Source organism: Mytilus trossulus, chromosome 13 (assembly GCF_036588685.1).
Source record: "Mytilus trossulus isolate FHL-02 chromosome 13, PNRI_Mtr1.1.1.hap1, whole genome shotgun sequence".
In the NCBI taxonomy this organism is placed as follows: Eukaryota; Metazoa; Mollusca; class Bivalvia; order Mytilida; family Mytilidae; genus Mytilus; species Mytilus trossulus.
Genome location: NC_086385.1, coordinates 13,197,922 through 13,225,042, shown reverse-complemented (window position 1 = coordinate 13,225,042; position 27,121 = coordinate 13,197,922). Strand labels below are relative to the sequence as shown.

At 31.5% G+C, this 27,121-nt stretch overlaps 1 protein-coding gene across 1 annotated transcript; it reads left to right on the top strand.

Moving 5' to 3' along the window:
- The first annotated feature begins 17,187 nt into the window (after window positions 1-17,187).
- LOC134694573 (degenerin-like protein unc-105) lies at window positions 17,188-20,999 on the top strand. Its single transcript, XM_063555588.1, has 4 exons — window positions 17,188-17,240; window positions 17,926-18,036; window positions 19,129-19,204; window positions 20,647-20,999. Exons 1-4 carry the CDS (start codon window positions 17,191-17,193, stop codon window positions 20,890-20,892), a joined length of 483 nt encoding a protein of 160 aa, XP_063411658.1. The 5' UTR covers window positions 17,188-17,190; the 3' UTR covers window positions 20,893-20,999.
- The last annotated feature ends 6,122 nt before the right edge of the window (window positions 21,000-27,121 follow it).

Below are 27,121 nucleotides of genomic sequence, written 5' to 3'. Positions count from 1 at the left end.
CACTTACAACTAATTGTCTTGCTTAATAATGATCAATTCAATTAAACAGTCGGATATTCAATACTGTAAACCAACTTATTTTCACGGATACTTTATTTCGGTTTAACCCTACCTAGCGACTTCGAGTCGGTTTTATTTCGCAAATTTCTAATTTAGTCGATATAATTACGTAAGGATATATCCAATATTTGCATATTCGCGACGAGTTATTTTCGCGGTATTTTCTACTCGCGAAAGTCGCGAAATTAAATCGCTCGCAAAAATAAGTTGGTTTACAGTATTTAAAACATAAAGGTAATGTACAAAAGTAAAACCATGTGAATGTGTGCCGTGAAGATCCAACAAACCATCAGTAGTTACAATGTAGCCTAACTAATATATTTCTCTCAACCAATGAGATGATAGGTGCAAAATATTGCTAAGTATTCATTCCTGTGTCATATTACATAATAAGGTAAATGACTAATCTTAAAATTGTATAATCAGAACCCTGAATATTGCAATCATTAAGAAATGTTTTCTAGTGTCATGTACTATGGAAACAGGTGACTACACAACGTATGTTATATTAATTAGTGATTGCTTAACGCCACATTTGCCAAAACAACTTTGCATTATTATTCTTTTGTTTTGTATTGTTTTGTTTTGTTAATTCATTGAAGACATACTATTATATGTCAGATTTTGATTCTTGGAAACACATATATACGTTCGAAATGGAGACGCAACATACGTTTTTTGTTAATGTACACTTTTTTCGTAAACTAAGTGACTTCTTTTATAGAATTCAAAATAGTACTCTGAATTACTTTTTCAATTTCCTGTATATTGTTATGTCTGAAAAACAATAATCATATATGTACACAAATGTATATACTAAACCGTTTTTATTTTAAATCTACTCATTTTCAAAATTTATTTTTTAAAGTATATAATATATCTTATAAATAAGAAGATGTGGTATGAGTGCCAATGAGACAACTATTCACCCAAGTCACAATGTGAAAACACTAAACACTTATAGGTCAAATTATGGTCGTCTATTCGGAGCCTTGTCTCACACCGAACAGCAAGCTATAAAGGGTACCAAAATTCAAACAGGAAAACAAAAGGCCAAACAAACGAAAAAACGAGAACCGAGAAATGATTATGAATCACAGTTACAAACAACAACCAATCGACCAATGTACATATAACAGACGAAGACCACTATAACGCAATTACAAAATCCCGCACCTAGTGGTGGTGTTCAGCTGGCTCCTAAATACAAATGTGTACTAGTTCAGTGAAAATGGACGTCATACTTAACTCCAAATCATAAAAAAACTTAAATTAACACACATACAAGACTAACAAAGGCTAGAGGCTGTTGACTTTTGACAAGCCCAAAAAAACAGCGTGGTTAAACATGTTTTGTGAGATCTCAACCCTTTCCCTTTACCTCTAGCCAATGTAGGATAAAGAAATACACAGCAATACGCATTGTAAAACTCAGTTTAAAAAAAAATGTGTGTACAATGTCAGAATAGGTGACACAATGATATATGAATTAACAAAAGACTACTAGCAGTTACTGACAGACCTCAATTAAACTGAGTGAAATATTATGACTTCATTATAAAAATATCAGTCCCTCCCGTGAAGTTTTTCGTATCATACCACCATAAAATATATTAGAAGAACTTAAAGTGTATCATGCCAACAACTGGTTTTAGAATAAATGTGTTTATTTCCGATGGAAAGACCATAAGAGTTAATCAATATCATTACAAAAAAACGCCATCCTTAATGAACTGACAACAATATCGTAACTAAATCTTTTTCTAATTTAATAAACACAACATCAGTTGCAGTTTTTTAGTTTAAAACATGTTTTTTCGTCTTTTATAAGATTATTTTTTTACTCACGACAGGTAAATAAATTAATGAGTGATAGATTTTTCTCACAAAAATGTAAAGGTCTCAGTGAATAAACTACAAAAAGAACAATTGTTTTATTAGATAGGACAGAAGAAGATAATTCGACAGTGGGTCTGTGGAAACGTATCATTTGATTCGCAATAAATTGACTTTTACATCATAGATGTGCTTTAAAGAGTCATTGTTGATAACAACATACGGGAGTTTTCTTTTCAGTGAAATATATCACATGCATTAGTTTAATGTGCTATTATCATTTGCACATATGTTGTGTTTATGGTTCAGAAGACTATGTTAACCGTTACAGAAGTCAGAATCAATATGTTAAAAATTTTATGAACATTTTATTTTTAGAGCGATGTCCAAGGAACATTTGAAGAAATCCAGGGTAAATTTAATATATATTACCAAGCATGTTAAAAACAAAAATATTATTTTGATATATAGTAGAACCTTTAAGCAACTTCCTTTTACCATTGACATGATGTAGTATAATTGCCAATGAGTAAATATCCAACAGTGACCAAATGCAGCGGTAGTAAGCAACTAATACTCCAACGACGAAAAGACAAACAGCAATAACAAAAATCACTAAATACAAAACTAAAGTCTGAGCAACACGAACTAAATCTAAAGCCAGGGGTGATCTCAGATGCCCTCGAAGGGCAAACTAAACGCAATATATCTAGATTCTGTCTATAACTAAATTTCTAAATAGATAAAACATTTACTAATTGTATTTCAATTAATAAAAAGGTGTCGGATTAGTAAACAATAGATTTCGTTCTATGTCACAATTAAGTTATTTTCATCAGATCTGGGTTTTTTTTCAATATCGTGTTTCGACTTCCCAAGTTTTTCCAAGCGAGGCGAAAGAAACCAAAGGGACATTTAAACTCATAAGTAGGAAATAAACTAACGGCTTTCACCTGGAGGAAAATCAGTTCAATATAAATCAACTGCATTTGTTTTCAATCAAATTGAGCATAGACGTCAACACTACCATTACGGGCATTTGCAAATTGTGAAGGTATTTAGACATGTCATAAATTGTTCGATTTTGGTGTTTGCCCACTAACTTGTGTGTTCTCCTCATAATTTGATTATGTATATACTGAAAAAAAATTGAAAACCATCTACAGTCCTTGTTATGTTTTTCATAGTTTGTAAAGTAATAAAGTTGTTAATGTTAAATATCTGAAAAATCTAGAGATAATAATTTTCCGCCAAATTTTCAATTGACTATATTGTAAAATGAAGGACACGGATCTATAATTTTTTCCACTTCTTAGGTTCCGTTATTCATAAACTATCAAACTATCCTAGTCCGTTGAAAATAATGTTAACGTAAAACAGAGGAGAAACATGCAAAGTATTTTTTTACTACATGTACCACCTTTAATGATCCCATTAGTAAGGAAGCAATCAAGTCTTAAGATGAATCCATTACCTAATTATTTGAGTAACGTTTATACTACTGTTGGTTAATCATTACTTTCGGGAGGTTGAAATATAAACGTATCTGCAATAGTGTAGACTGGTACTTTTGTGTCAAACATTTTTTTGGATACATTTTGAGCTTCAAAGTAACAGCGATTTTTTTTAACCTAATTAGTTTGTTAAATATTTCATCGATGAAACTGTCCATTACAAACACCAAACCAAATTAAAGGGTTATCTCTACTGACCCAGGTCTACCGTCTCAATCTATTATGTGTTTTTGTTGTGAATTATATCAATTTAACACAAGCGAGCGCATTTTCTTAACTAATTTGTATAACGACAACCTTTGTGAAAATTCCAAAGTCAAATCGCGCATTAAGACATGCCAGTTCCAATTTATACGTAATTTCATTCTTTTTTTCCTTTTTTCCTTCTCATTTGTTTATGATTCCATGACACGGCAGTCATGTTGAAATTTACTCAGCTAAACAGAAACTGTATCAATGCCAGTCGTTATTTGTGTAAAGTTTCATAATTTTTTCATCATTTTGAAGTTTTAGCTTTTTTCATGTTTACGGTAAAAATACGTGCAACTTTTAGGGATGAAGTTAGGTAAAATTAATATATATATATAAACGAGTCTAAATTGAAAACTAAGTTCAAACCTATGATAGCGTTGGATAAAAACCGCGTATATATATAATTGAGTACTGATACTATAAGTCGGAAAAGCATCAATTAAGGCTATAATTAATAATAGGTTATGGAACTCCTTTTTGAGATATTTGATTTTTTTAATGGCAGGAAAAGGCTGACACGGCCGACTTTACCTTATATTTAACATTGGCATTATGTGGGTCTCATATCGTAATAAAAGAATCTACTGAAATTTTGGTAATGACCTTCTAATGAGCTCCATTTATTGTATTCTTCTATAAAAATAACCCATTTCTCTGACGTCTTGTTATTGTTCATACTGTAGATAGTTTATTAAGTATCCACTGACCACTATGCTACTTATATTATAACTTTAAACCTTTAGCTTTTAATCCTTTCTCTTCTCAAAACGAATTCAATATGAAGGGTTCGAACTTGTGCATATTTTCATAATTTATCATTACAGTCTTCAGTTTATGCATAATACCACTATACCAAGAGTGCTGACATAGATCAATATTTAAGTTACACTCTTGAATCGCTTAACTGTGAATACATGTCCATAAACTGGATTTCTATTTCATTGATAATTCTGTTTTGTAATCTATGAAATAAAATATTATGTCTTATACAACAAATACTAAACGAGACCTGATCATCTTTAATAAGAAGCTATACGATAAAGAAATGTTGTCTTTTGTCAACATCATGACTTTAATGTAATATTGACAGACGTTCAGAACAAACAGATCAGTTCCAAATGGTGAAGTTGAAATCATCCCTTCGTAAATTTTACGGACGCCATCACGAGTTGGTTGACCGTTATGGAATAACCATTTCACAAATGATATCGGATATGTTCCTCACGTCGTAACTACAATCCCCTTCCCTTTCATGAATTTGACCTACCGAATTAGACTATTTACCGGATTTGTAATCACATAAGCAACACGACGGGTGCCGCATGTGGAGCAGGATCTGCTTACCCTTCCGGAGCACCTGAGATCACCCCTAGTTTTTGGTGGGGTTCGTGTTGTTTATTCTTTAGATTTCTATGTTGTGTCATGTGTACTATTGTTTTTCTGTTTGTCTTTTTCATTTTTAGCCATGGCGTTGTCAGTTTATTTTAGATTTATGAGTTTGACTGTCCCTTTGGTATCTTTCGTCCCTCTTTTGCAGTAAAGTAAATACCCTGAACACTGTTAAGCCAGTTTCGTGTGACCTTGAATTATCCCTCAACTAAAGAAATGGTAGTTTCGCGCTGTAAATACAAAAACAAACCATTATTTACACAAAGATTTGGCCATAACGTAAATTTACTTTTATATATAAATATACCTTCTAATATTATAATGCATTTATGTTTATCAGCAGAGGATTCAGATATCTTGAGCATGTTGAAAAGAAGCGAGCGATTCAGGGTGGTAATGTTTATGTTCTTTGAATATTTTGCTGATAAAGAAGAGACGTTATTCAAACAACTGTTTGCGGATTTTTCTGAATTTGTAATCCACTGCAAGTTTGAGGGACGTCAGTGTAATGAAAGGTTTTTATTTTTCTAGCCTATGTTTATGCTAATGTCTAGTCTATATACTTTTAAAATTTGTAATCCAAATGATTGAACGACATTCTGATAAGTATTTGCATATTTGCCAGACCATATGAGTATTTGGACCATACGTCATGACCATATTTGTATATATTCATATGGTCCGACCATACGCGTATGGTCGGGGTAATTAACAGGTTTACCTTTAATACATAACTCTTCATATAACCCATCTAGTTGTCACTATATATAAAAAAAGCAGATGTGGTATGATTGCCAATGAGAAAACTGTCCACAAGAGACCAAAATGACACAGACATTAACAACTATAGGTCACCGTACGGCCTTCAACAATTAGCAAAGCCCATACCGCATAGTCAGCTATAATAGGCCCCGATATGACAATGTAAAACAATTCAAACGAGAAAACTAACGTCATTTTAAAAAAAGACACTACCATAAGTCGTTTTATTATAGATCTATCAAAAACCAAAATAACAAGATTAACTTATTAAAATAAGCAGTTTCACACGGTAGATGTCATTACTACTCAAAACGATAAGAAATACCTGTTATACCTACATTTGTATGATCATGTTATTACGAGTTAATGGCAAAAATGATAACTTCCAAAAATATCCATTATAAAAGAAGTCAACTGTTCTACTATAAACTGACGTAAAACTCAACATGCAGGATATTTTGATAATTTGCTTACTTTTGAAACTTTATATAATTAGCAATAGAAGTTCAGAATTTTGTCACTTATACGTATTTTTGTTTTAAAAAAATTGAAAGATGTCATCGGCAAGGACCTTAATCTATTTCTGTAATCTGGTGATATGATTCACTTCAGTCATGTAACGATATTGAGAACTAGAGCTTTAAAAAAACATAGAACCCTCGGAACGACCCCTTACCTTAACTTTAATTCTCTCCAAGCCAGAACTCGCATAAGGCCTTATCGGAACGACCCATGACCCAAGACAAGCGATGGTACCGTGTGGAAGTAATTGCTACCTGTCTTATACACATCATGCATATGTCAACCTGAACTTGCATGGCACATTTGCCATGGACATTATGCAAACATGAAACACATTTTAAAGTTGAAGTTACATTCAATAAAACTTATTCTAAGTAGCCATAAAGTTACGATTATCATCCCGAATATTTCAACGGCAATTTTCAAAGCGTTTAGACGATTCCAGTGCACCGTTACGATTCAAATATGATGTAATGATATAGAAAAACCTTGCAGCTGAGTAACTTTTGGCAAAAACAATCAGAATATATATTACATATTATTCCATATTAGTATTATTTTAGTAGGTTTTTATATATGAATTGGATTTTAAATAAAAAAGCATATTCACCTGGAGAAAAGTGTTATTCACCGCGCTAAACGTCACGCGCTTTTACATGTAACGTTATGGTAAAATGTGTGATGTACAATTGGTTTAGATAAATATTTGTCATTAAATACATGGTTTTCTCTTAAGAAATGGAATAAAACAATTACTGTCTTTTGTTTCGGTAAATATGTGGTTTAATTGACTTTTGAAAAAATGATATTCACTTCGACCCTCGGTCTCATTGAATATCAGTTTTTCAAAAGTCATTAAAATCGCATATTTACCTCATCAAAAGACAGTAATTGTATAATATGTTTTCCATTTTTTATTTTAATAAGTTATATGTTAAAATGATAAAAGTCAGACTATGATACCAGTCATAAGAAGAAATTTCTACCATAATGTTTATTCCAAAGATAATTTATTATGTAATCCTATTTGAATTTGTTTTATGTGATTAAAATTCTGAGGCATCGGTCCTTTTATTATGCTTATGGAATAAATATCACATAACAATAATTCCAATTGGAACTTTTGTTACATAATAAGTTATCTTTGGAATAAATATTATGACGGAAATTATTCTGTGACAGTATCACATCTTCTAATATTCTCATTATTAGTCAATGATATGTTCTAATTATTATCACATGTCTTTCCGTAACGTTATCGCATGGCATTCCATTGATACTCGGCAAATTCCGGAAAATACACCTCAATGCTACGTTTTCACTGAAAAACATTACAAAGTAGTGTACAAAACAATTATTTGGATATTGGAAAATATTTTGTGTAAAATAATTAATAAAAGAACAAAAAATAAACTAACAAACAAACTATTAAATAAATGCATTTTAAAAGGTTTCAAACATAATTTAGAAAGTGACTTTAAAAAAGTTGACTTTTCCAAACAGTGTTCACTATATATATTTTTGTCGATTCGTCCATATCAAAATATGTTTCTTCTCTGTTGAGGCATATGATAGAAAGATTTCATATTGAATGAACAAAATTCGGGGTCCGACGTCCGTGAACTTTTCAGTCTTTGTTATTTGGATGGAGAGTTGTCTCATTGGCACTCATACCACATCTTCCTCTATCTATTTGAACTTTTATTGGAAACCAAGTAAAAGGATCAATATATGAATTCTGGTTTTTTTCCATTGTTGAAGCATATGATAAAAAGATCAAAACATGTAATTTTTCATATCGCATGTATTATCAGCCCTCGGTCAATTTCAGCCTCGAGCCATGCGTGATACAACAAGCGATATGAAAAATGTCATGTAATAATCTAATAATATATACATCCTCCTTCATTAATAACTGCTGTTTCCTTTGAATCTTAAATAAGAAATAAGAAAAAAAAATGTTGCGTTATAACGCTAATGTTTGGGTTATATTGCAAATGTTTGCGTTATATTTCAAATGTTTACGTTATAACGCAAAGGTGTGCGTTATTACGCAAAGGTGTGCGTTAAATCGCAAAGGTGTTAACGCAAAGGTTTGCGTTATAACGCAAAAATAGAAAGAAACATTTAAAAAAAAGATGTGTGTCGCTAATACGCTTCCGTAAGGATGATTGCCGTTATAATTTTTATTGATTTCTAATCACATATCAGTGTCATCAAAGGAATTTACAAAAGAATGACTGGACACTTCATTGGTGAGTTTATCCTAAAACACCTATCTATAGATGGACTGGTTTGTTATGAGCGAACCGGTTAAGCTCCGCCAAGTCAAGTAAAATAAATCGAGTAATACATATGCTTGTGTGTGAGATAATAGAATTGAGAAAGGAAATGGGGAATGTGTCAAAGCGACAACAACCCGACCGCAGACCAGACAACAACCCGACTGTAGACCAGACAACAGCCGAAGGCCAACAATGGGTCTTCAATGTAGCGAGAAACTCGCGCACCCGGGGGCGTCCTTCAGCTGGCCCCTTAAAAAAATATGTATACTAGTTCAGTGATAATGGACGTCATACTAAACTTCGAATTATACACAAGAAACTAAAATTAAAAATCATACAAGACTAACAAAGGCCAGAGGCTCCTGACTTGGGACAGGCGAAAAATAATTGCGGGGGGCTAAACATGGTTATGAGATCTCAACTCTCCCCCTATACCTCTAGCCAATGTAGAAAGTAAACGCATTACAATACGCACATTAAAATTCAGTTCAAGAGAAGTCCGAGTCCGATGTCAGAAGATGTAACAAAAGAAAATAAACAAAATGACAATAATGCATAAATAACAAAGGATTACTAGCAGTTAACTGACATGCCAGCTCCAGACCTCAATTAATTAGTTATCAATGGTTCCAAGATTATAATTAAGTACGCCAGACGCACGTGGCGTCCACATGAGACTCATCAGTTGAAAGATTATGTCTTCATCATATGAATATCTGGCAGAATCCCTCCCGTTAGGGGTTTAGTATCATACTATCATAAAATATATGAGAAGAACATAACCCGTGTCATGCCAACAACTGTTTATTAAAATAAATGTGTTTAGTTACGTTACAAAGACCCTATAAGTGAATCAACATTAAAGCCAAAATATGCAATCTTTAATGATCTGACAACAGTATCGCAACTATATCCCTTCTTAATTAGTCTGTTTAAAGGTTTCGTAAGTTTTTTTTAGGTGAATACTGACATTTTTTTGCTTTGTAAAGAATATAACCATAAAAGACTGAATGTGAAATACCTGAACGTATAAGATGTCTGCATGTTGAGTTAAACTTACTAATTATTTCCTTAGACCGATGATAAAATTTTGTAAATGTTTTGACTAGTTTATGATATCAGGAACCCTGTTGTAATAGTTTTTCAGAAATACAGAAATTTCTCTCGCTAAAATCTAATACGTTCTTACATACACGAGCGAATCGTACAAGTTGAGATATATAAACACCATAACATGGTGACAAGGGAACGTAACTATCTAAAAAATGATAATTAACGATAGGAAATGAACAATCATCTCTTTTATCATAATGTTTTGTATTAATCTTCCCGATAATGATATAGATATCAAGATCGAGGAAAGGGCAGTAGTCATTGTTAGTATTAGCTTTATTTAAAGTAAGTTCAATTACTAGATAAATTTCTTTGGTATACATACAGTACTGAAGTCTTTATTATTTAGTGCCAATATATCATCCAAATATCTAAAAGTATTGTCAAATTTTTGTATCAAATATTGTTTCGATGGGTCTTTGCTAATTTTAGTCATCAATTGTAACGCAAAACAATACAAAAACAGGTCCGCAATAAGTGGTGCACAGTTAGTTCCCATTGGAATTGCAATAACTTGACGATATACGGAATCTCAAAAGCGAACACAAATGTTATCAAGTAAAAATTCAAGCGCAGATATAGTATCAAATCATGTCCAATTGACATAGTACTTTTGTTTATTGTTACTAAAAATCACCTAAAAGAGTTTGAACATATGGACTTGCATTCTGACTTTTTAAATGCCCAGTTAATTAGGGATGTGATTTTTTTCTTAATAAGAATAAGAGGCAAAGTGGTATATAGAGTAGAAAAATCAAAACTTTTAACAGATTCAAAATCACCAATATATGCATGCAATTTATCAAGTACTTCCAATGAGTTTTTAACACTCCAAAAGTAATCAATTCTACTATTTTAAAAGGCCTTAATTGAACAATTTATTATCAGGTTTTTTTATTGTACCAAGTGTACTAGTAAGTAGAATAGACAATTAAGTAGTGGAACAATTGCTTGAAGAAGAAATAAATCTATATTTGTAAGTTTTTTGTGTAGCTTCGGGAGCCAGTAAATAGTTGGGACTTTCATTGTATTTGGTTCTGCTTGAAAAGAAGTAGCTAAAGGTTTGTGTTTGTTACAGATGTCGTTTTCTAAAAATGTGGTAAGTTGGAATGTTGGTGAATTCGTGATTTCCTTACTATTCTTGACAGTAATTCGTCTTGCAATTGATTACAACTTGATTGATCATGATAACCTACTGTTAAATGTTATCGTGAACAATTTCGCCATTTAAATTACAATTTTCCCGTACTTCAACCAAATGATGTGCGTTTTCTGCGAATGCTTTGAAATTCTTAGCTATTTAATTACTCATACAAGGTTACCGAAAGTTTCATTTCACTGAAATATACTTATTTCACTTCAGTATGTTTGTACCATTTCTTGACAAGCACTATGGTCAGTGTTACAGATTTCCATCAAAACCAACCATCACAACACGTGCAGGGCCACTCTTTGGTAAATAAAGTTTGTGTTATACTTTGTATCCAAGGCAAATTTGTATTACATTTTCTAATCATGGTTTAATAAACAATTCTTGTTGTTTTTTTAAACTAAATTAAGTTAACTTGAATCCGAGAGCTTACATTTGTACAGACAAACACTATTAAAAAGATCTTAAAAATTGCTTTCCTCTTCAATTTCGTTAATTTTTACAACTTATAAAAGTATTGTTATATCAATTATTGAATTTTAAAGTAAATACATATTGGGTCGAGTTATTATCAAGAGCCTCTGATATATTTTCTTTATATGTATACAGCATTACAGTTGCTAATCAACGTAAATCAGAGTGATTATGTCCCATACATAGCTGCAGAAGCTGGTATAAGGCTGTCCATTCACGAACATGGTTCGCAACCTTTTTTGGAAAATAATGGATTTTCTGTGGCTACTGGATTTAGAACAGATGTTTCATTATCTCAGGTAGGCCTTTTTAATTACAGGAAGCAAAAATAAACGATTAAGTGGTGTCATGTATACGTCTTTTTTTTTGGCAGTTAACACCACCTACCTCCATCTAACATACGAAAGAATTTGGCAAGGAATATTAAGCAAAAGTTGTAGCTTACACATTTTTAACCCGAGTAAAAGAAAACCGAAAGAATTGCATGATAAGCTATTAGTGTATCGAAAGGGTAAACATTTCCAGCTTTGAATGCAAAACTCGCCATTCTCTAAAATGGTAAAGATATGGATTATGACACACGGTACGGTTAATTTAAAAATCAGAAGACCCAACTTTGAGACCGCGTAAACTCTCTCGTACGTGCACAATTGATTCCTACCGATATAACATGTTTTTTCACCAATTAATTTTTCTTAAAATTTGCATACATAAACAATGGCCTCTATAAAGATTTGAGTTAGAAATAGTATTCACCAGACTCGTTTCCATGGTAACGGTCACCAAAGTTGTTTAATCACGTGTATGCATAAATACATACCTGGTGTAGAAATTCTGGATTTTTTTTTTTACGCCTTTGAAAGTATTTGAAAGGTTTGTTCTTCATTCAGTACAAAAATATTATTAAAAATTTAAATAAAACACAAATAATGACAGTTTTATTCATATTTATTTATTTCAGCTCCAATTCCGTCAACACTGCTGCACACAAAAAATCACAGATTTTGCTAAAAAAAAAATCTATTTTTCTTAAATTTAAAAAAGAAATGGTCCATTGAATATTTTTTTCAAATATGACATAAGATGGTCAATACAATAAGCTTTAGAAAAATGAAAATAAAAAAATGGGTAACCAGACGATTTTTTGACCGAAAAACGTTTTTGTGACCCCTAACGACACAGTGATCAACAGCAGTTCTTTGTATATCTTTCAAAATCGGTGTACACAGTGTGACACATGTTGTGATATCCTTTGTTAAACTTACACAGAATAATAAATCCTCAAGATAATCAGATGAAAGCATTTTGTTTTTGTTTCTACGAACAACGGTTACCATGGAAACAGGACAAGAAAGATAAAATTCAAGTTTTTGCATTGTTCTGATCAGCAAAAGTTACAACTTATATTGCTATCTGTTTCTCTCCTTATCGTAATGATAATTCGGCTTGTGTTTCACTTCTGTACTCATGATAATACTGCAAGTTATACTTGCATGCTTCCAACTTACGGTGTGTAGAGGAGGTGTAACATTTAACTTGCCGAAATCTAAGAAAAAATAAGCTATTACAATATTGTCATGAGACAATCAAGACCTAAATGATCTAAATATCGAAGAATGGCAGACAAACTACAAATGTAATACAAAGGATAAGAATGCAAACATTCAAATTTAAACGATTGTCATTGCAGAATCGTCATGTTATAATTCTAACTTCTAAATATTTTTTAAAAGAAGAGAATAGAAAGAATGCCTGGTACAACACTGTGTGATACAAGTAATAAATTCAGTAGCATTAATGTAAGTCATTTATGTAATATTATTTTGTTTACACATATACATTTTCACTGTCCAGAAGGATATATGAATACATTGCCCCAAAAAACAAAAGAACGGACATTTTTATTACCTAAAATATTTCTATTTTGAACGGACATGTTAAGTTCGAATAACATCCAGAAAGGCGTACAAAGTGTCCTTAAAAATAAACCATGCCATATATCATTTAAAACCGATATTCTCAATTAAAAAGTAAGTAAATGTGAAAACAAAAAATGTTGATTTCGTCAGCGAGATTAGATGTTTACATGTACTCTTAAAGTTGTTTTTTTTCACTTTGGATATTCATTTGTCTACACGCCTTGACCAAAATTACTTTGTAATAGACTGCTGCATTTTATATAAGATACATGACCTTACATCAAATTATGCTGATCACTGTCTTTTGCAGCAAAATCTCAACATATAAACAAACATTATTCAAAACAATAATTAGAACCGAAAAAGGGCTAATTAGTCACACCACAATGACGTCATTGCTAGATAAATCATTAGTACCCCTTTTGATTTTGTAATTGTCTGTTTCAATGTATATATGATAACAGTTCAGGTAGAAAATCATCACAAACTATTTGTTCATACAAATCTCACTTTATAAAATGCGTGCATCCGATGCGCGTTTTTACATTTACTTTGATAATCAAGTACGCACACCCCATACAATGTAATGATGCTAGTACAGAATTATAAACAACAGATGACAAAATGTATACAATGTACCGTGTTGAATGCGTCATTTAGACAGTATCTCAAAAGATCAGAAGGTGAAATTTCATTTCAATAATACGTGTTCTTCTATCTACGATGTTTCATTTAAAATATTTTATAAAAGAGGGACGCAAGATACCAGAGGGACTGTCAAACCCATAAATCGAAAACAAACTGACAAAGTCGTGGTTAAAAATGAAAAGGACAAACAGACAAACAATAGTACACATGACATGAACATAAATGGTGTATGGTATGAAACTTAATTATGATAAATAAAGTTTAATATGAATAAAGAAGCTATTTTTATAACACATATCTATGTTGCCATTTTAACATAAAATATATAATTTAGTTAAGCGATAGAACTGTTGCGTTGGTATGTGAAATTGTAGTATGTGCTTATATCCAACATGGCGTTAGCATTGCGGTTCAGGTATAAGAAGATGCTGCTCAAATGGAAATTTCATTTTGTGTTATAAATGTTGCATAACTGTTTATCCCGGTATGTCCAATTGTGCGTCTTTTAGATTACATTTTATGTTTCTCCTCAAAACAAAAGTAGTTTACGTCAAGTGTTGTATGCGTATCCTTTATAAAAGATGAATATAAAATAAAACAAAATAATTTCTAGTTATTAAAATAATGTCGATATGAATAATACTGTTTTTTTTAGTTTTCTAGATTCAAATGCCAGACACTAGTTTAACTATATATATTTAAAGATTTTGTTAATTTTTATAAGAACATTTAATTGTCAACATGAACGATGAACGTGTCAAGGAAGTTTGTGAGGAAGAATTACTGTAATCATCAGTATATAAACACATAGTGTTTTTATGTTGTTTGCTCTTTACAATGTGTCATTGATTAGTGTGCTTCAATGTTTTTCATGTATAACATACCCTGAAGATGAAATACGATTGTCAAATTGTTCTAGTCTTAAAAATGAATTGTAAATTAAAACTGAACACAAAGCAAGCTACAATCAATTAATCGATCATATACACATGTTTAATTAATCAATCAAAAATTGTAATCTTTTTTTTCATAAGTTTTGATCTTTGAAATGTTCCTCTGAATATGAAGTTGGAATTTGTTGTTTGTTATCTGACACAACTGTAGACTCCTGTCCTTTTCTACGACGATTTAAAATATTTGTATACTATTCAAATAAAAAGAACTGAATTTAACGTGATAGTGACGCCAAATAATAGAAAAATTAAATATACCAAAAATTCAATTCAAAGTGTTCAGACAAGAATGGTTTAATCTGTATTGAGGTACAAATCTTTTATGTAGGCTTGTTTCGAAGAGTGTGTCGAAAGAAATGTAGAACAAAAATGCCCGTGTTATATGACCAATGCTGATATCAGGACTGATGTAGATGTACCCTGTTATATGGAAGGTATGATAACAAAAAATAGTTTGCAATTATCATTAGTTAAAAAATTTACTCCAAGTAGTATATATGTGTCGTGCTTCCACATGGGGCTGTTGTCAAGGTGAGATGTTCAATATCCAGTTCCGTCCTTTGAGAAGCCAGTGTCACGTTTCGTCAAAGGCCACGTTCTATCTAGACGCTATCAATTTAGTTACCCAGTCACCTTAACTATGTTATGATTTCATTAAATATAATCATATACTTCTACTTTGTCATGTCCTGTTTACAATTCCACCTGATTATAACTTAAAATAAACGATTTGATTGGTTCATTCAAATTTTAACCGTTCATCATCTGGTTCACGAACTCAGAGCTTATTCAAACTTAGTGTTAATAAATTGATTGGGTACATCATTAAAAATAATAATAAATGTCATGGTAATTTACAGACTTTGTTATATTGCTGTCTGTTATATTAAGTATCATGCTTGCAAACATTTAAATGCAACAGAATGATAAATCTATTTGCCTAAGGTTTTTTGTTCAGTTAACAGAACACAATTCAAGGAAAAAGAGACATAACTCGACCCAGTGTCTTGAAAAATATAGAATGAATCTTTCACCTCAAACTTTTGCTTATAGACAAAATAAATAAACTCAGTCCATATTGAAATAGAATGTCCTTCTATGTAGCCTGAAACCGGAACTTTGAAAACAAAATCATAAGGAAAAGCCATCTGGCATGTGTCAATATAACACCAGTAACTGACTCGGTTAACTTTCCTTGTCATTCATATTTGTTATTTAAAAACGCGTAAACACATTGCTATATTTGTTTCTTTTTGTATGTTTTTCACATTTTGCCTTTTCATTACTTTGTCCTGTTTTGTCTTTAGGCTATAGCAGCTTATCAAAAGACACTGGATTTCAGCATGAAAATCATACCATTTGTTAGTAATAACATTGGTTACTTTCGCTCTAGTGAAGTATTTGTGCTCAAGGTTTTTCACACCAAGAATCTAGTTATATAGCGGTTTGGAACAGGCATGATACGTATGACTGATTTAGTCTGTAAATTTCCAACAAAAAATTCTTATTTCTTTATAAGAACAAAAGTCGCAACTGCTTTAGGTAAAATTGATCTTAGTTAGTTTAGAGTTTTATGTTTAGCCTTTACCGTTATTTTTATGTCATGTTTTATAACGTTTTTTTTCAAGGAGGAGTGGTAGGTGCCCTTAAACATTTCATGGTTTCTTCTTTAGTATACTTGATCAATGATACAAAACACTTGCTGTTAGCACGGATATTGCAAAGTACCCTTAGATAGTTTGAAAATGGTACCAGAAAAGTGGTAGTTGTGCTATTAATGTCAGAAATATTCATTCGTTGATAATTGTGATATCGAAGACATTCCTTAATATCTTAAGTTCAATGAAGCTGTTAAACGAATCGAAACGATTAAATTGTGCAGAACCATTAACTTTATTGAATTTACAGAACATTCAATATAATTTCCATTGTATTGTGACAAATACTTCTATAAATAGACGAAGATGTGGTACCAGTATGATTGCCAAAGGGACAATTAATCACCAAATCAAATGACTAAGGTCTAAATGATTTATGTTCTTTTCTAAGTTGGCAAAATTGGTGTTGGCTTTTGTGATTGGTATGTTTCTATGATTTACTGGGTTTTTTTTTTCGTTTTCTTCATTTTCCGGCGTGTTAGATTTTCCTTTCCATGCACATTTGTACTTGATAATTAGTTTACATGAGATTTTTGAAATTATACATCTTACTTTAAAATTGAAAGACCAGAGTAGCTAAAAGATAATTATGTATTAATAGCTTCTCCTTACATTAAAAAGACTTAGTTTTATTGTAGAATCCTTCGACTGCAGAATGGATGTTCGTGGAAACGTGACGGGATGTAAATGCAACAATCCTTGCAGGTAAATAAGAGATTGTCGACCAAATGTTACCACCAATGTAAATCAATCAAAGGATAATACTATTTTACATTTAAATATGCGTGTTTAATTGAAAGCCATATTTTAATCATCCTTTTTTTAATCTGCTTTTATCAACAACAACAACAACTTGTAGGATTTCATTTTTTAATAATATGCATTTACTTTTCTTTTATTCTAAGCAGATTTATACTTTTTTTTTAAACAACGTGTGTGTGTTTTTTTTTTTTTTATCTAAGTTGATCATTGGTTAGTAATTGATTATTCATACGTTCTTGTTTTCTAATGATTTTGTGATTGTGAATTCAAGAAAAAGGGCGATCATACCTGAACGGTCATATAGAAAAGGTCAACTTTATACACTGTTTTAGCAGATTATTTAACAAACGATTCAGTTTGCCAACGTATCGTCAAAAAATAATTAGAGAAACAAATTCTTCCATCAAATTTTGTGTTAATCGATATTATTCCACTCTCAACTATGTAAATTTGAAGATTTTATTATTTCCAGTAGATAGAATATTACTCGATGAGTTGGTAGAATCTATATTCATGTGCAGGCAATAGGCTGATAAACACATGACACCCTTCCCAAATGATGTCCGTGCTGCCAATATTCTTTCTTATCTTTTGTTGTTTCAATTTCATCCAATTTTTTATATTGTAGTGAAAATCAGTACATCAAGACAATTCATACTAGTAGGTGGCCAGCTAAAAGCTATGAAGTTTTACTTGACAAAATATTAAAAAGAAAAGGACTCTCACTTTCAAATACAAGGTAACATATATTTCGTTATATCACCAAAATGGTTCTTTTGATATATTTAACTGAAAAGATACTTGTTATCATAAAGAATCTAGCAAGTCAATACTATTAAGACACGCAAGGTCTTGAATATCGTACCAAATAGAACAATTACTTCATATGAACAAAGGAATGAACATAACATAACATTGTTTTGCCATATGTGTTGTAGGGTTTGCTTACCCTTCCGGAGTATCTTATATCACCCATTGTTTTTTTTTTGGTTGGGTTGGTATTGTTCAATATTCATATGTATATTCATCATTTTTCCTGTTTTGCCATGCGGTCGCTTGTGAATTTTTCCAGTTATGTCTGTTTTGATACTGTTTTACGTTAACTCCAGTTTATCTATACTCATTGCATATACTCTTTTTTTATTATTTTAAAACAGATACTATGTAACTGACTATTGTTCTGCAAACACCCTGTTGTAATGTTTTGAAAGGAACAATAATCTTGATTCAATTTTTGAAGTTTAAATGCATTTTATTTAAAAGCTTTCTATGTTTTAAGTACATAATTAAGATTTTTTTTTTAATATTTTCGTCATGCATAGAATAAAACTAGGTTAGAACTATGTTTAAACTTTTGTATCACAATATTTGTTCTCTCGATAACAGATGCAGATGCGAAAACAGATGATATCAGTGTTAGTGATGTTTGCACTATGCAATGCATAGTAGATGTTAGATAAGAGACACGAGTAGTATCCAACCCCTTCAGACAATTAACCTGACATGAATTTGACTATTCTTTTATGCCCCTTTTTGGTGGTACAGCTGCTAATGTGGCTACTTATTTTTACATTTATCATCTTTTTAATGAAACTGTGCACATTGCTTATTTTATCTTAATTGGAGATCGAACACTTTTTTTAATGCAGTTAGTGAAAAATAATCTGATAAAAAAAAGATGGAAAAAAATGCATCAAATCAAAATATTTATTAAGTATTCTTATAACGTTTTCTTTTCAATGTTGATAGGCAAAATTTGTAAGCATATATGATATATATTCGATATTATTTGCAAAATTACATGTGTAAGTTAAAGCTTTTTGTTTTGTAGTGATAGTTTGTTGCAAGTCAACATATACTTTTCGTCGTTATATGAGGAAGTTACAGAAGAAACACTATCTTTCACGGTATAATATTTTTCAAATGTGTTCAACAGTTATATGTTATTGTGTCATTGTTGAAGGGCTCGTTCGTGTGTTTGTACCCAGTAGTTCAGAGAATTTTGGCGTAACAGCGTTGTGGTTGGCAAAGTAACTTTAAAAAACAATCCACCTCCATGCAATCCTTGTTAAATAAGATTGGAGCGGGGTTTGAACTCTCAATCTCAGAGTGGACAGGCTAGTGATGACTGTCAATAAAGTACTTATGCAAATGTATAAGATATGATATGGCTGTCAATAAGACAACTATACAACAGAGCAACATGACGTAGATTTAAACAATTAGAGTTATCTGTACTGTCTTCAACCATGAGTAAAACCAATACCATATCGTAAGCTATAAAGGGATCCAACATGACAACATGTGGAAAAATTTCAATCGAACAACGAAACGGCCTTATGAGAAAACAATTAACGAAAAACCGACAACCACTGAATTACAGGCTCCTGCATAAGGGCATGCACATACATTATTTGGTGAGGCTGAACTAGTTTGTGAGTGATCACCCTTCCTTGACAATGGTGACTCAGTACAAATAAGAACAAACTGTATATATCAGTTTGAAACGGCTTGACTCATGCGACCGGCAAGAACCACAAAAAAAACTTTAATATAGACAAAAAATACAGTTTACAGATCTTATTGTATGAACAGTTACAGAAAACTCGTTCATAGACAATTACGAGTTATTAATAAACCATGTTTTCCAATACTCGAGTACCAACCAGTACTCATTAAATGGATTTTGTGTAAAAACGTCATAAAAAGTATGAGAAGACAATGACCAAGTGTAAGCCCAAAATATAAGTACATGACATCGACAGGATGTTTGACAATAAGTATTGATAAATATAAGTCTATAAATATTAATGTATGTTTTAACTATCAAAACAAAATTGATGTCAGTACCGATAAAACCATATTCATAGAGCTATATATGGTATTCATAAAGAAAAACGTATTCAAAGGATCAATAAGATAACACGGATTCTTTTGGAATTTAAGTGGTTTTTTTAACAAAATCACTGTAAAAATTCGGATGTAATAACCCGTTTTAAGAAAACCATCTGGCCACCATGAACCCATTTGGGTAGGGAATTGTTAACAATGTATAGCTGGAATTCACAATAATGGTTATTAAGATATTCGGACAACATTGATCGCGTGATAATTTGTATGCATAATTGAATATTATATTCAAATCTTACTTTTAAACTTCAGCAAAAGTGAATAATATAAAAACAATCTATAGTTATCACTAGATTGGGAAGACCTTTTTTATACCTAATTTCCTTTTTGAATATTTCTTTTCTTCAAATTTTTAATTCCAGATTTCAATATTTTGCTTCCATGTGGATTATATGATCCACATATTTTCATAAATTATTCAACTTTTTATCAATTTCAGTTTGAGAACTTTCTGTCGAATATCGGAGGACTTCTTGGTCTATGGATAGGAATGTCCGCCATTAGCATTGGCGAATTGCTAGAACTGTGTTTCTTTCTCTTGAGAAGTATGACGAGACGTAACAGAGTTGTAGAGAACCAAACTGGTGTGAGCTTAAATGAAATTGGAGAAACCACTGACCAAAATATCACACAATCTGTTCATATTGATATGTCAATCATCGACGAAATGGAGAGTGGTCTATAAAAACGACTAATTCGTCTAGAGAAAAAAAACAGGGACCTACCATTGACTGATAGGATGCATATATTATTAATCTATGTAAAAGTATTTTTATATTAGTAAGCCTTGAACATGCGTATTTATTGTATATAGTATATTTTTTAATTGTTTTGACTATACATATGGGAGAAAATCTAAGCCTGAAATAAGTTCGAAAAATTTGAGTTTTTCGCATAATTAAATCTCGTTAAAATTCAATTGATGTGCAGTATAAATATGTCGTTACAAGTATATCTTCTTTTAAATATAGACAACTTACATGTCATTGTATGAATGAGTTTCCCTGTTATGATGTTGACAAACTTATTTTGACCGTTTTGTATGCCCTGTTGTTATCGTATTGTCATTCACACTATTTCAACAATTAATCACATTAATTAGAAAATTAGAAAAACAAATATCATGGTATCCTTGTTGACGCATCTTTATTAAATACAATAACTTAGTACTCGGGGTAAAAAAATCTTTTATGTTTGCCACTGGTGACACATATTTTCTGAAATACATTTACTCTTTGCATTTACGAAAAACTTCATATCCAGAGTTGATCGTTATTAGTAGGGATGTCAACGAGTACTCGATTACTCGAGTATCGCTCGGTAGTACCGAGTATCGATTACCAAAAGGATACTCGACTAATCGGTTTCCTGTAGGAATGTTGTTGCTTTATCAAGTTAATACAAAAACTATGTTTATTGAGAGCGTCTGCCGGGAAATTGTATATAATTAAAATTGATAAAAATTGAAAAACGATTCAAATATTTGGGCTTAACTGTTATTTAAAATTCCTCCAAACAGAGGTATATATTAACAAGTGTATTTTTCCAAGGCTTACACTTTTAGCGAAGCGTAGTTATCTCCAACCTCTGTACCGTCAGAGCGTATATTTACATCAGCAGACATGTTATTTACCTGCGAAATCGATACATGCCAGAACAAGCTGACAAGATTTTTTTTTAAATGAGAACCAAATTATTTGCTCCCTTGTATCGACCCTCATAAAATAATTAATTGCATTAGAAAGTTCTTATCATTACCACGATAATAATTGTGTTGTTTGGTAATTAATTACTTGATTAGAATATAACCACTTTACATAATTAGTTCATGAAGTAAATGATGTATCAATTATAGTAAAAATTCCTTGTACAATTATCTAGTCCTAGGTAATAATGTTAAGGATATTACGATCTTAAGACTACGACCCACAATACATAAAAATAGTATACTTTAGTGTTTCCATTTTGTTAATGTATACCGAGCGAGTATTCGAGTATCGCTCGGTAAATACAACGAGTAATCGATTAGTAAATATTCACCGAGTTGACATCCTTAGTTATAAGCGATGCCTTCTGGTCAAACAGTCGGATGATTTTTGCTCGGGAAAAACTGTAAAGTATTGTACAGATGCTTGTATGAATCATTTATTAAATAGGATTGTTATGCAATGCATGTTTTGTTTACGACTGAAACCTTTGAGGTATAAATATTTATGTAATCATATCTATTGATGTTATTTATCTGTTTAATAAACTGCACGCTTTAACCAAGTTTTAATTCGTATATTTCATGTAAATTTACAATACAAGTGTAATGGAATATTCTTCTTTTACACAAGAGATAGACGCGATTAGTCGACATAAAACATAATAATATGCAGTATAATTGCAAATGAGACAACTCTTCACCAGGGATAAAATGATCGAGAAGATCGCAACTATCCGTTGGCCTACGGACTTCAACCATCAGCGAAACCCACTGGTATTAAATCAACTCCTTAGGCTATGTTCTTTTTCATTTATCAATAACCTCAAAAATACCTCCCTATCATAATTATCAGTCTGTACCTAGGATTTATTATCTCTATGCTAAATTATTTTAATCTAACATTTTCAATTACACACACATTTTCAAAGAACTCACTATTGACGACTCATAGTTTCGATTCGTTGATTGCACCTCTGCTGGTGTTCCATTCATATATAATCCCACTGCCTACGTTTTGTTTACCTGATTATTGCGAAATGTTTGATACAACTCCCGAACTATTTTAAGTCCAATAACATCAATTAAAAACGAAAGTTCTAAATACTTATGAATGTAGTCTGAGATTATGCCAGGTAACGGATAAAGGTAGATCATTGGTTTATATTTTTTTATCATGAAATAGAGCTTTCTTTTACTTTGCCAAATTGAAGATTTTACTATGCCTTTTTCCAAAGCATAATATAAAGTATGGGTCACCGTGCTATTTTTCATGCTTCAATTCGTTGAACATTGCCTTAATTTGGTTACATTGTTCATGAAAAAACACATTTGTGTGATCAAAAAGAGTATGCGTGATAGAATTTTAGAATAAATTGTGAGAAGATAGGTTTTATGATATGTTTAAGTAAATAAAAAGAAACAATGGTGTCACCGAACTTGTTTTCATGCTACCAGTAAAAATTGAAAATTTCTCTATCAGTCCAATAGATATCTCTTACTAAAAGAGTTATCTCCCCTGAAATGCCTCTGTTTAAAAAAAATATTTCAAAAACACAAAATTTGAAAAAACAAATATTTTGAGTTATTCAATAAATCACCACGTTTTATTTATATAAATAAACAGTCAAACCCAGAAATTGCAAATCTGTCCCTTAATTTTCAGATTTGAACAAACAACTAGACTGATTTTGTACTGGGATTGTACAATCCAAGATTGCTTTATACCATGAATCTACCGTAAACGCGAGAGGGAGACAAATATATAAATTAAGGCTGTAGATTGTTGATACAAATCAGAATTAAAAAGTACATGGATCTATGAGTACACATGCTACATCAATCGTAAAAGATAGAGTGTAGCAAAACACCTGTCCTACCCCATAACAAATATATAATAGTCCCCGCAGATATAGCCCTAGAAAACATGTTGTGTATGTGTAAATCACATCGAATAAACTGCTTAATAAATGAATTAGGTATTGACAATTATCATAGAAACTCTACATTTAACGCCACGATCCTTACCAAGGAGGAATCCTAGATAATCATAGGTCTGTTATTTGTTCCTTTGAACTTTAAACCAAAGATGAAGAACTGGATCTTCCTTCACCTCACTGGATACCTTAATTTCATAAATGTGTGAATCAGATGAGGAAACAAAAAGTCCAAAGATCTTTTAGAGTACATAAAAATTCTGTAAAGAAATACACTCTGACTCAAAACAAACATTTTTAAGAAAAAGACATTATCAGGATGCTAAATTTCTTGATTGACGACATTTTTGTTACGTTTGTAGGACGTGGTGTTTTTCAACAAACAGTCAGCAATCCTAAAAGAACCAAATGTGCACCTCTTCTTGCCTACTTGTTCTTTATTAATGTGTGGTTGTCTTCATCCAGGGCTTCTTAGGAAGAAAGAAAAGAAGTAAACATTATCCTTTTACTTCACTTTTCGCTATATAGATCATTTTCTCTAACATCCCTTCTTAAATCTTTCGAACGCAACCACGAGTTGGTTAATCGTTATGGAATATTTCTTACACAGATGCCGACGGATATTTTCCAATTGTTGTAACCAAAATCTCGTCATTTTTTCCCAAAAGTAATATATCGAGTTAGAATTATCATTTCTCATTTTTATTTATTTTTAGTACTAACATGAGCAACACAACTGGTGTCACATGTGCAGTAGGATCTTGTAACCCTTCCTTTAGCAATGTTGTCTCTCAGTCATCAGTTAATGTCTTTGCCGTGTTCTTTGATTGTTGATTTATGGTTTGAGGTCCATTGTTCAAGTTTTGATATTTGTATGAAGTGTTTAAGGATATGTTGCTTGTGAGTCTGTTATACAGATTCGTGTTCCTTTATTGTTTGTAGTAGTGGTTGTATCTGTATATTAACGAATTTGTTTTACCTCTTGCACCAAAATAATGTTAGCGTACCGTTTCAGCCAAAATTCATGTGTTACGACATGTTGCATCTTACAATTTAATAAAAAAAATATGTTGTCGATATCTTATACGGTTTATGGAATTTAAAATATGACATTGACCTCTTACCTTGACCTAATTTTCTTATTTATGGATCAACAACGTCATATCAAAAGATCCTTGGTCTCTTTCAATTATGGTTTACAAGATAGAAATGCATATCAATTATTTTAAATGCATCAGGGGAAATAACTCTCATATGGAGTGTTCATATCGCTTCGATTAAAATAGAACAAATCATGCGAAGGATATAATGAACAATTTTATAAGGCACTTATTTGGCCCAAAAATTATTGCAAATTTAAAAGTTATCAAACATGTTTGTATTCTTAAATAACTGAAAACCTTACTACAGTACAAGGTACTCAGAGAAACAAAACAAATTTAACATTGAATAAGTTTTCATGGCAATAAATCATGATTTATTTTGCATATTTTGTAACATTTCGTGATTTTCCTTGTTTTTCATCAAATTTTATGTTTATTTTAGATTGAAAAAGTATGTTCGAACCCAAGAAACAACTTTATATTTGGTGGGATCATGTCTATAGTAATAATAAAGCTTCTGTTAAATTATTTTGCTGTTTCTTGCCTGCGCACGATGTTTCCGTAACAGAAATATAGATGGAAAACTGCATAAGATCTGTATTTTTCATCGATTTTTTTTAAAATGGTACATATTATGACGTATTTGTGACGTCATCAGGTAAGAATCTTCATGTTTTTCTTTTATATTTCTTGAACCTATGCATTTCTAAACATTATGTGCCAATTTGAAAAACGATATCAAACATTTATTTTTTTGGGGCCAAATCCAGGCCTTAATGCCCCTACTCTTTTGTCGCCTCATTTTGCAGTTACGGGAGGGATGCAGTCACAAGGAAAACTGTGTTTAGGGAAATAACTCTTACAAAGAAAATTGTTCCTCTTAGCAACGTGAAATTTAAAAGCGCATAAACTATACAATACAATATGAAAAATATCTAAACAACATATTGCGCAACAAATATTTATCACAAGATTAGGCGGAAGAAACAAAAATTAATCAGAACAAATACAATAAGTCTTTCCACAGAAAAGTGGAAAGATCTTATAAGCCTATTTCATGTCTGAAAGGTATTATAGTAAAAATAATAACATTTTATTCTGGCTTTATATATATATATCCAAGTTTTCAGAAAAAAAATAAGGATGTTTATATTATGTTTACGTAAATGTAAATTGTGCATCACAAAACATTCATATATAACATATACAAGTGTTATTTTGATATATTTTCATGTCTGTGACTTAAAAAGACTAAAATATCATAGTTCTGCATGGTTTTATTTATAAAGACCCATATATATGGCGTGTGATTTGATGTATGCACAGCAAATGACTTATAGGCTGTTGATGCATCGATCTTAATTCTTTTTTTGAATTAGAAGTTAAAAGGAGTCCTTCATTTTTTGTACAAAGTCAAAATACAAATGATAATTTGCACATTTTTTTGGTACACAATTTTAACTTGTACACAACATAGAAATCCTTGTGTATTGGAATTGTACCAAGGTTCAACAAATACGGTTAAGACCCCTTATCACCCTTGCAATAAAATGGACTCATAATGTGTCCACTTCAACAGCACAACAACTGTTTAAAAGTCTTTGAATAAGTCTTTAATAGTAGGCGAATTTGGAGCTAAAGGTTGCACTTCTGTTAATAGAGACATTAAATTTCCCATAGGAACTCCTATTACCGTCAACACTGTGCCACTTTTACAATAAGTTTCTTAAAAATTATATCTCAGAATGGAATGTTCATATGCACTACTATTTGTTTCGAAGGTAAAATATAGGGCTGTGCGGAATATTTTCAACATTTATATGTCTCGAACTTCTACAAGTTTAAACTTATACTCAAATTCTGTACTACTCTTGCCTTCAATTCGGGTCACTTTAGCAAACAAACTCTTGTTCTAATGAGGGTAATATTACTTAATTGATTTGAAGAAATTATCAGTCAATCTAAAACATCGTTTGGGGAAAATGTAAACCAATTACACTACAAACTGCTCAGAGTCTGAATTGACCAGTTTTTGTGCTCGACCAGTAAAATCGAGCACACATTTTACTCGACTAGTCTCGACTTTGTCTCGACTGGACTTAACTGTACTTAAGTGTACTCGACTAGGTCTCGACTTAACTTAATTAGTCTGAAATGGTCTTGACCAAG

Bases quoted from the DNA above. Each gene is read 5' to 3' on its own strand.
- LOC134694573 (XM_063555588.1), top strand. From the start codon at position 17,191: ATGGATGTTCGTGGAAACGTGACGGGATGTAAATGCAACAATCCTTGC. The intron at 17,241-17,925 runs GTAAATAAGAGA...TTTATATTGTAG, and splicing joins AAATGCAACAATCCTTGCAG to TGAAAATCAGTACATCAAGA. The intron at 18,037-19,128 runs GTAACATATATT...TTTGTTTTGTAG, and splicing joins CTCTCACTTTCAAATACAAG to TGATAGTTTGTTGCAAGTCA.